The 11,691-nt window shown below is 40.7% G+C and overlaps 1 protein-coding gene across 1 annotated transcript in view; it reads left to right on the forward strand.

Moving 5' to 3' along the window:
* The first annotated feature begins 1,219 nt into the window (after window positions 1-1,219).
* Window positions 1,220-11,691, forward strand: part of LOC108797972 (pendrin-like) — a 63,368-nt gene continuing 52,896 nt past the window's right edge. The window contains exon 1 of the mRNA XM_018569661.1: window positions 1,220-1,371. Coding sequence (XP_018425163.1) covers window positions 1,220-1,371 — 152 coding nt within the window. The remainder of the gene's footprint in view (window positions 1,372-11,691) is intronic.

Below are 11,691 nucleotides of genomic sequence, written 5' to 3' on the forward strand. Positions count from 1 at the left end.
AATCCATAAATCTGACTCCTGGATGTAGATCAAGTCAGTGTTTTGACTGGTTTAGACGCCTTAGCTGCATGGTTCCCTCTCCTAAGGATACTTATTTAGTCTTAGAAGAACATACTACAGTCCCATCAAGAACTATGTAATGATCACGTCATGCTTTGTCTTTGTTTATGAATACAATGCACAAGAAAAAGATGAAACATAGTTACATAGTATTTGGGGTTGAATAAAGACATACTTCCATCAAATTCCCTAGCGGCATACCCATGATTGTATAGCCTATTTGTTTATTTTTATGTCCAAAGTGTGTGTCTCCACCCACATTTGTGTGTCACAGTTTCATTTACTGCTCTCTCCATATTATACAATAAATCAAAATTCCAGTAACGATGTTGGTAGACTCTCATGGCTACAGCAGGTGTGCAGACCTGGGACCTTAGTGTAGAGATCTGCAAACAGCATCCCAGGGTAATAGAAGAAATGGTTTAATGGTTTAAAGCCCAATTCCATATTTGCTTAAAAGAACCATAAACCCTCAATATCCCTGCACATAATATTGTGTTTTGTTTTCTTTGTACATACCCCTCCACTCACCATCTTCCTTCTACTTTTTGGTTCAGCGGGGTTCTGTGGGAAGAATAGAGTTAGGCACAGATTCTCCTTTGTGATTTCATGGTGCCTAGTGAGAAATAAAAGAACATTCCAATGGCACTATTGGCAATTACAGAGTTAGAGAAAACCCCATGCCTTATAATACAGGTGAGACTCGAATAATTAGAATATCGTGCAAAGTTCATTTATTTCACTAATGCAACTTAAAAGGTGAAACTAATATATGAGAGAGACTCATTACATGCAAAGCAAGATAATCCAAGCCGTGATTTGTCATAATCGTGATGATTATGGCTTACAGCTCATGAAAACCCCAAGAACCCCAAATCCACAACCTCATAAAAGTAGATTATTACATGCAATCAATAAAACAAGGATTGTACATAGAACAATATCGGACCTCTGAAAAGTACAAGCCTGCATATGTACTCAGTACTTGGTTTGGGCCCCTTTTGCAGCACTTACTGCAATTACTTTTGCACGATATTCTAATTATTCAAGTTTCACCTCTATAGTATGTTCCCCAGAAAAGTAAAACTGACGTTGTAAATATATGTACATAACAACAAATCCCATTCCTTTTTAATCACTATTATTGACTCTTTGCCAGATGGTGTCAGCTAATATGGATATACCCAAAACTGGGTACAACCAGTATTTGGTGAAAAGGTCGGTCTACACTGAGACAAGCTTTCAAGCGGAAAATGAAAAGAATGAAATTATCAGAAAAACATATCGGGAAAGACTGAGAAACAGCTGCAGGTATGCTTTTCTTTCAAAAATTTTGAATTTAGATTAAAGAGTAAGTCTACTCAAAACTAAAATGTATTTTTTTCAAAGGCTGGAGAGTTAAAGTAGAACCACATTTCCAGCTCTAGCTCCACCACAACCACCCTCACCCTTTACCTGAAACCTTGTAGGATTTTTTTTTTACCCCTGACCATCTCTTCTATTTTTTGGGGACTCTATTGTTGAGATGTCTGTTATGAGCTCCCTGCTCTTTATATACCTGCTGTACCCTTTATTAAGGGGGTTACCACCATCCCCGCTAGATATATATTTTTTTTTTCCAAATAGTTTTTATTGAAAATAAAATGTTTCAGGGTTACAACACAGATTGTAAAACACACATAAAGGTCCAATGTACAAGATAATAATCCCGCTAGATATTTTTTTATGGAGAATGTAAAGGAAAGAGCTGGAACACACAAATGTGGGTGGGAACACCAAAAACTCCCATTGTGGGCAGGAACAGAGACACGAATCTGGCCACCAGGCTCCCCTATAACTAAAATATCACTATTGGATGGACCAACTCTATAGAGTAAGATGACAGTCTGTACTCAGGGAATTTGTGTAGGCAAATTAAATAAATAACACTCTCATCAGTACTTGTTAAAGTACGCCTCTCATAGTAATACTTCTTATAGTAGCAAAGGTGTCTGCATGCATTATCTATCCTCTTTAAGTGGGCCAGTCCTCACTGACTCCCCTTTTGAAACTTTTTGGTGCCTTCCATATAGAATATTTAACACTTCTTAGACCTGGTGCTCAGCACCATTCATTATGTTGTACTGTAATGTCTTTTGTGATGAAACCAATAAAAAATTTATATGGAAAGAATATTTAACACTTCTTGATAATGTTGAAGACTAGCCCTTTCCTTCCTGCATCTTCTTAGCCAGTAAGGCTGCCAAGCCTTAAAGAAGGTATGGGAGGTGGTATGATGTGAATCAGCCCTAAACACTATCAGGAAATGTTAAATCTTGTCAGTTAAAGCATTGCAGCAATGGGGGTTCTCAGGCACTATGGACTAAAATAGATTGTAGGTGCACGCATTGTATACCTTTTTTTTTCTCAAGGTGTACTTTCATATTGTGTTCTGAGTTACTTTTTTTCCTCTGAAAATGTTCCTAAAATCAGTGTTCGGCTATTTGTACCTGTCATTCACTAGGCATTTAATGTAGCAATTTGAGTGATACAAAGGCCAAACAAAAGTATATAAGGAGAAGAGGACTGCTTTAATCTCAGATTAGGCCTTGAATAATTCTATGGGGTCTATTCACAAAGCTGCCGAAGGATCTGGCCGTAGCTTCGGCCGATCCTTCGGCTAGCTTCGGCAATTCTCTTGAAGTGTATATTACAAAATGCAGAATACAGAAGTGAGCAAAAAGGATTTTCTGTTTATGCCAAGCCCCTCTATACACCATGTATACACTGTATTCACACCTTTAATGTAGGTACAGAGGAGATAACTGATGTATTCTCTAGCCCTTGTATAGGGACAATATAAATAAATGTATACAAAATTAAATTTCTCTTTTGCTTTTAAATATGTATATAACATCTATACAGAGTGCATAAATCTATCAACGTTAGTCGCTGAAGAAGCATGCAACGTAATGTTTCTTCCACAGTCATACACGCTCTAAAGGCCAGTTGGTGAGGCAACATTCGGTATTTCAGATATAAGAGAAAACTTAAATACCAAAGAAAACCCACACAGGGAGGATTAACAAACCTAATGCAGCTGAAGCCTTTGGTGGGATTTAAACACAAGACACAGATCTGCAAGGCAAGAGCCCCAACTACTTAGCCAATTTTGTTTAGTTCATCTTAGGCCTCATGCACACTACATACCAAAATGCTGAGTTCAGGTGCGTTTGGAGCTCATTTCTAAATTCAACTGGACTCATATAATGCGTTTCTATGACTGAATGCACACCTTGGCATCCAGCAGCGTGTAGGTGCCTTCAGTCTAGGTCAGGGGACCCAAAATAGAAATTTCTGTGTTCCAGGTCCGGCTAGCCCAGTTTTATGTGGCTAAACGTGTGTAAACGTGTGTAAATGAGTATAAATGCGACTAAGCCCAGCACAGAAAAAAGTGATCGGAGAAACAAAGTTGTTTTTACTTACCAGATAACTTCTGCTGGGCTTAAATGCAGCATGCTAGTGTGCATGAGGCCTAAAGCTATTACTGTGGCTACGTTTTGAGCTGAAAACTGCATTAGTTTCACTATGACTTAATCTTCTATCTATAATGCAAGGACTTGGTTGAAAATGTTCCATTGGCCAGTGGTCAACTGCGTAAAAATAATGTGTGACACCATGAGAGTGCTGAAGATCTGGATTAAAGCTATAGAGGCAGCGCAAGATGGTAATGCTGGCATGCCTGCAGTGGTGAAAGAAGATGGCAATGGAGATAATGATGCTTTATTGTATAATAATTTTTTGGGTGCCAGATTCAAAGAGAAATTGTAATTATGTATTTATTTATTAGCAGAACTTAAAAAAAATATTTGAAATAAAGCAACATAAGGAACCCATTACAAACACCCCTGGAAAAAAAAGAAACACAAACAAAAAAGTAGTCCTAAAAAGGACTGTTGAGCCCACCACACTGCAATTCAGTGTAATGTGCCAGTGACATCATACAGAACTGTTTGTAGGACTGTACAGCAGAAACTATCATTCCTTGAAATTTCCCTGACTGTCATCTCTGTACCTATCTTGTTCAGCTCCAATGCACACTAACAAAAGGCAGGCAGATGGAAGAGCTGATTTGCCAACCCCCATTATGGGTGATTGTTTGCCAACTAACCATAGCTCATAGGTTAGGCCATGCATTGTAGGGATTTGCATTAGACACCTGGGCGAACATGCACAAATGTTCTCCATTCAGGCAAACTGCGAACAGTTCGCTGCAAACCCTGCATTGCCCCGCACTTAAACCCTATCCCTATTGGCTAGTGATTTTTTCATAGTTTGCTTTTTTTGTCACATTAATATATTATGGTGCTTTCAGGTATGAAGAAGCATGTGACTCATTCTATGCATCAGTGCTAAGCAAATCACCAAGCACCAGTAGTGAAACATGGGGAGGGTCCATAACCCTGTATTAACTATGACTTGAGTTACTCATAAAATACACATGTAAGTTTCTCCTGCTCCCAGCAACTGAATAGAGTGGTGGGGGGAACAAAGAAAAAGTTATGATGTGATACAGGAGAGGGGGCATTAACATGAACCTACTGCTTTGCCTAGAATGGCAAAAGTACAGGTTCACTTTAACCCAGACCCTCTGTGGAGTACAAGTTTACTTCCAATGATGAACCAAATTGACAAGAGACAAAATAGTGTCCATCCACACCCTACTAAAAAACTATTGTTGGAGCTGGTGTCACATACCTGTATCACAAACATGATCCTAAACAATTCCACCTGCCCCCTCCTTTCAGAAGCTATCTTTGAAATACCATACAACACATTCTCACAGTATAGGGGGCGGTAGTGGCATTGCTTTCCATAAAAAGTTTCCATAATCTAAGCCTGTACTTACACCGTACAATGAGTAGAGTGAGAAATGGCAGTTCCTCCAACACTCTTGGATTTGAGTCCAAGACTTCAAATGAGTGGGGACAGAGGCAATCCTACATAGTATCTCACTTATTCCAAGACCTCCTAGAGGCTATTTGAGGTCAGTAGCATTTGCGTTTGTCACCAATTCCATTGAAAAAGGAACATACATGGAGAATAATGGAAGATTTCATAGCTTCTCAAGTTAGGAGGTTTACATGCATTTGCTTGTTTTTAACCATAAAAATGATATGGCCTACTTATTGAAGAGAAGAATGTTGGAAGGGAAGGAGTATATACAATACTAAGGTTAATAGATAACTCTGAAGTGTCTATAAAGCTGTTTATTGGCTATCGTATATCCATCAAAGAGTAGCACACACGAAGCGAGAAATATAGTTTGTTTAAAAGCACCTGACCACATAACTGTCTTGTTATGCATAGGGGAAAAGTCATTACATAAACAGACACTAAGGTTATTAATTAAATACAAACTCACAATAACATCAGGGACAGATTTTCTATTGGGCACACTACGCAACGCCTTTAGACTAAACTATTGCAAGGCCACCTGCTTTCAAAACATTTTCCCCCACTTCTATAAACTCCCGTCCACTGTGGCCCCTCCATTTGTTTTACAGAACATGCACTGTAAACAGTATATTGAACAACCTATTGAAAAATTATATGAACAGGAGAGGTAGAGAGTGGCCAAAGGAGAGAGGAAAGAGAGTAAAAGACAGGGAATAGCAGTGTAGATTGAATGAAAGGTAGGGAACAGTGACAGAAGGCGAGAAGGAACAGAGAGGTAGAGAAAGGACTCAACAGTGGAGAGGGAATAAAGAGACAATGATTGGGCACAGCAGTGTAGAGGGGAATAAAAGGTAAATAGTGGCCATAAAGATAGATAATACAAGTTGGCGGAGAAGCGAGAGAACAGCAGAAAGATGGCACCGCAGTAAAAATGGGACAGAGGTAGAGAGTGAGCCAACAGTGAGGAAAGAGAGGTAGAGACAGGGAACCACAGGGAATGAGATATAAACTGGGGTCACAGGAGTGGAGAGGGAACAGATGGGTGGGGAGAGAAGACAATAGTGGAGTTTGGGCAGAGAAGTAAATAGATGAACAAGCGGTGGAGTGAAAATACAGAGGTAGAGAGTGGGCACAGCAGTAGTGAAGGTGCACAGGCATAGGGAAAGGCACAGCAGTGGAGTGGGGGTAGTGATTGGGCAAAAAGGTTGACAGGGCACAGCAATGAAGAGGGAACAGAAATATAGATAGAAGGTACAGCAGTGGAGAGGGAACAGAAAGGTAGAGAAAGGATACATCAGTGCAGAGGGAACAGAAAGATTGAGAGGGCACAGCAGAGAGGAGGGAACATAAATGTAGATAGAGGGTACAGCAGTGGAAAGGGAACAGAAAAGTAGAGAGAGGGTACAACAGTGACATGGAGACAGAAAGAGTGGACCAAGCAGTGTAAGATTCAAAGATGTAGAGTGTAAGAAGAACAGTGGAATGCAGACAGAGAGATACAGAGTGGGGAGAGTAGTAGAGAGGGAACGGAGAGGTAGAGTGTGGGAAGAGCAGTGGAAATGGGGCAGAGAGAGATGGGCGCAACAGTAGAAAGGGCACAAAGAGGTATAGTTACATAGTATTGTGTGGTCTCGTTTTTAAGGGTACCTGTACCCCTGTATGTTATGGTCTCTGAGGAAGGTATCTAAATGCTTTTTGAATGATTCAATACTCTCTGCTGATACCACTGCTTGTGGCAATGAGTTCCAAAAGGTAACCGCTCTAACCGAAAAGAAGTTCCTACACCCTTTGTGGTTAAATCTTTTATCCACCAGTTTTAGGTGGTGGCCTCTAGTCTTTGTTATGGAGTTTACAGTAAAAATGTGTATTGCTGCTGTTGCCATCACCACTAAACATTTTGTACATCAAAATCATGTCCCCTCCTAATCACCTCACTTTTAGCGTGAACAAGTTTAAATTTAGTAACCTTGGTTTATAGCTTTGGTCCTCCAGCCCCATAATTAGTTTTGTTGCCCTTCTCTGGACTCTATCTAGTTCAAAAGCATCCTTTCTGTGGATTGGTGACCAAAACTGAACCTCATAATCAAGATGAGGCCGAACCAGTGATCTATAAAGTGGCAAAATTATTGCTTTATCTCTACAGAACATTCCCTTTTTAATGCAAAACAGTACTCTGCTAGCTTTGTTTGCCGCAGCCTGGCATTACATGCTATTATTTAATCTATGGTCTACTATGATCCCCAAATCTTTTTCCATTTCTGACTTCCCTAGTGGAGTCCCCAATAATGTGTATTCCACTTGCCTGTTTTTAACCCCAAAATGCATTACTTTACATTTTTCAACATTAAACCTCATTTTCCATATAGTTGTCCACTCCCCTATTTTATTCAGGTACTCCTGTAATGTTATAATGTCTAAGCTCATGTCTATTACCCTCCTAATTTTAGTATCGTCTGCAAACACAGAAACATGGCTTTTAAGACCTTCTCCATTATTATTATTAATAAACCGGTTGAACAGTATTGTGCCTAGCACAGAATCCTGGGGCACGTCACTCTCGAACTTAGACCAATCTGAGAAAGAGCCATTTATCAATACTCTCTGGACACGTTCCTGTAGTCAGTTCTCTATCCATGTACACACCACTTCATCTATGCCCATAGATCACAGCTTGTGTATTAAGCATTTATCTGGTATCGTGTCAAAAGCTTTGGCATAGTCCAGATATACCACATCCACCAGTCTTCTGCCATCCAGATCTCTACTCACCTCTCCGTAGAATGTTAGTAGGTTGGTCTGAAAAGAATGTTCCTTCCTAAACCCATGCTGATTATCATTTATTATACCATTGTCATGAACAAAATCCACTAAAAAGTCCAGCCTATCATTCCCTCAGATATAGAGGGGGTATAGTAGTGTAGGACGGAGAGTGTAGGACGGAGAGGGGACGGAGAGGTAGAGTGTGAGAAGAGCAGTGGAAATGGGGCAGAGAGGTAGCCGATGGGCACAACAGTAGAAAGGGGACAAAGAGGTATAGAGGGGGTATAGTAGTATAGAGGAGACAGAGAGGTAGTAAGTGGGAAGAGCAGTGGACAGAGAAATAAGAGGTAGTGAATGGTCCCAGCAGTGGAGAGGGGACACAACATTATAGAGTTGTCAGAGCAATGGAGAGGGCACAAGGTGAAGAAAGGGCACAACTGTAGAGATGTTACAGTGAAGCAGAAAGTGGTCAGATTAGGGGAAATGGGAAAAAGAGTTAGCAGATGGACACAGCAGTACAGAAGGGAAGAAAGGTATAGAGAGATAGTAAGCAGTAGAAAGGGTGGGCATAGCTGGAGAAGCACATTTATGGCAAAAGGAATCTTGGCTACAGAACTGAAGTTGTCAACAAGGTGTAAATACATATATGATGCAGTGTGCTGTACACTATAACTCTCTATATATGTAATCTATTGCATATACTGTCCCCATAAAAGTTGTTGCTCTTTTTACTTCAGGACAACAAAGGTGTGGTTTAGGGTGTTGTCAGAGGTGTAACAAGTGACCTTTTGGAAAAAAAGGATAAATAGGCTACTGCTGTTGCTTGATTAACAACCAGGTGCATGTCATGTGCAATGTATGCGTTCCTTGAACATGTGTTCGAAGGGGAATACAATTGTGCTAGATGTGAGCGAGATCAATAAAATGTTGAAAAAAATTATTTAAAAACCTAAACACAGACCAGATGTGGGATTGTTTTAAAAACACACTACATACTGCTACTTCAAAGTGTATACCATTAGGGAGCAAAAGGAAAAGATCAAAGACTAAACCAATATTGTTTTTTATTAAGTTTAATAAAACTGTAAAACAACACGTCAAGGACAAGAGAGCGGCATTTATAAAATATAAGATGGAGGGGACGGCATTGGCGTTCCTTAACTACAAAGAATGTAACAAAAAATGCAAACTAGAAATCCGGGCAGCTAAAACTGAGTGCGAAAAGCATATCGCCGCAGATAGTAAAAAGAACCCCAAAACAATGAACGTAATATACAGGGGTACAGGTACTCCTAGAATGAGATCCTAATAGGTTGGACTTGATGGACTAATGTCTTTATTCAACCTCAAATACTATGTAACTATGTAACATGTCTGTTTCCTTCTCTGTGTGGACTAGCTATCCTTCCCCCTGTAATTGGTTATTCTGACTGTCTATAGCAAAGGAAACAATAAAAGCGAAGAGGAGAGGCTAAGCGGATAGAGATGGAGATAGCTACTATGAAACCAAACTATAGCCACTTGCAGCAATTATCTAGAGGCATTGGGGTGGTAAGAATGTCCTCATTTCTTAGTCAAAAAAACCCAAGAGTAAAGAAAAGATCTAATTGGATCTTCCCATTCACATTTAACCTGTTCTACAAAAACAACATCTGGAACCTGGTTGGCTACTATTGACTACACACAAGTACATTTCTCAAAGGGTGTGTCCTCACAAAAGTGATGTATCCTTTAGAAGTGGAAACTGGTGGAATTAGTCACTCTAAAACATCCAGCTTAATCAAACTATATATGCTGCAGCTTTAGCTTTGTTTCTCCTGACCCTGTGTGTTCCCATCTAGGCCTGGGCTTTCCCAGTCCTCCTCTTGTATTTTCTATAATATAAAATAAATCAAAATTCTGCAGGTATGGTTGGTCATCATGGCTACCGCAACTGTGCAGACCTGTGAATTAATCACAGTGCTTCCTTCAAGTTCTGGTAGGCTAGTGGTTCTGGGATACAGCAGTCTTGGGGTGTAGCCTGTGTTGAGGCAGAGGCTCTGCTTGGCTGTCTTTTCCTGTGCACCCAATTTGCGCCTCTTCGGTAGGGTTGCCACCTTTTCTTCAAGCGAAACCCAAACACTCTAGCGCTGCATGCAGCAATTTTCAGATGGCTGTGCGGACTCTCAGGTGGCTAAGTGAGCTCTTAGTTGGGCTATGCAGACTCTCAGATGGACTATGCTGACTCTCAGATGGACTATGCGGGCCCTCAGGAGTGCTGTGCCGGCTGTGCGGTGTCTCACCAGGGATCAGAGGCAGACAGCATGTTGTCAGGAAGACAGAGGATATGTTTACAGGTGTCTGTAGCTCACAGGAAGGCTGCTGAGGTCCCCAGCAAGCACAGGACCTCAGGCAGCCTCATCTGGCAAAAAATGTAAAATGCCACCACTTATTGTCTTGTGTCCAGGTGTCAGCTGGCCTGAAACTCGGTCACAGGACTCAAAAACTAGACTGTCCGGATGAATGCCAGACAGGTGGCAACTCCAATCTCTTAGGTCTACTTTAGTTTGGGCACAGACTTGTTTTAGACAATGGGCTATTTCTTTGCAGATGTGCAAACCCAGGGACTCAGCGCAGAGATCTTACCAACAGAAACCCCATGGAAAATGAGATGTCAGATAGTCTAACATTCTAACTTCTAACATTCTAACAAATCACTGACCCCTTATGTTATCAGCCTTGTTGTTCATCTTTAATGTAGGATGGAATTGCATTATCCTTTCATCAACAGATAATACTTGGCAGAACATTTGCTATGGTGTTGTGTTTTCTGTGTTAATTATATTTGATTATAATTTGTTTTAGCTTTCCGGACTCATTCACATCATAGCGTTGCACGAAATGCAGGGATCCCAGTGCTTTTAGTGCATGCTATCACACAGCACACGGTAGTTATTCTGAATAGCACCTGAACACGCCCCCCCCTCCCCAGTGTGTGTGCATTGCAGCAGCGCATAAAATGTGGCACTGCATTGTTGTTAGAAATCATTGCATGCCAAGGCACTGCACACCCACTGGGAGATGCTTTGGGGTGCCATTGAGGATGAATATGTACCTACCCTACTTTGTGTTGGAAAATGGCAAAGCTATAACAGCATCTTTTATTCCATTTCCATTGCATGACATATTACAAATTGGGTTTAAGAAGAACCAAATCACAAACTGTGAGCACTCACTTGGCATAAAGCACCTAAACACTTGCCATGACCAGAAATTTAGAACAGGCATCTGACTAAACACCCACAGAGGGCGTAAAACAGGGACCAATGTAAACTCTGCCAATAAAACCATGACAACAAGGCAAAAACGGGTAAATTGTGATATTCTCGGGTGGATTGGGCTGCTTCAGGTCAGTACTCCAACCCAATAATATCACAATTTCCATCCCTCAGATACCAGCCAATAATAACCTTTAGTTCCTCATAATCTATGAGCTGTTAAGCTGTTAGGGCTCCTATTCTCCATAAATGTAATCTTTGATGCCAAAAGGAATACTTCAAGGTTTCTCAGCTGCAATTATAGTGTAATCTGTGTTGGCAAAGGGTAATCTTAATGATTCAACACTACTGTAGACATGTGCAATTCGTTTTGTTCCGAATCGAAATTTTGGAAATTCGGACATTCGCATGTATCCGAATTCCGAATTACAGATATAATGAATGCAAATGAATCCAAATTTCTGATTCCAAAATTTGTTAGCGGTAGTCTGGATTAAATTTTGTTTGTTGGATGACATTTCGTTGCAGCAAAATGACATTTAATTTAATGGGGGAACCCTAGCCCCAAAAATGTGGGAAAAATGTGGGGTCCCCCCTAACATTCCTACCAGACCCTTGACCAGACCCTTGATCCGAGCACTGGCCCAGCAGGGCAGGAAAGGGGGGGGGGGGACGA

Source organism: Nanorana parkeri, unplaced genomic scaffold (genome assembly GCF_000935625.1).
Source record: "Nanorana parkeri isolate BGI_ZX_2015 unplaced genomic scaffold, ASM93562v1 scaffold1376, whole genome shotgun sequence".
In the NCBI taxonomy this organism is placed as follows: Eukaryota; Metazoa; Chordata; class Amphibia; order Anura; family Dicroglossidae; genus Nanorana; species Nanorana parkeri.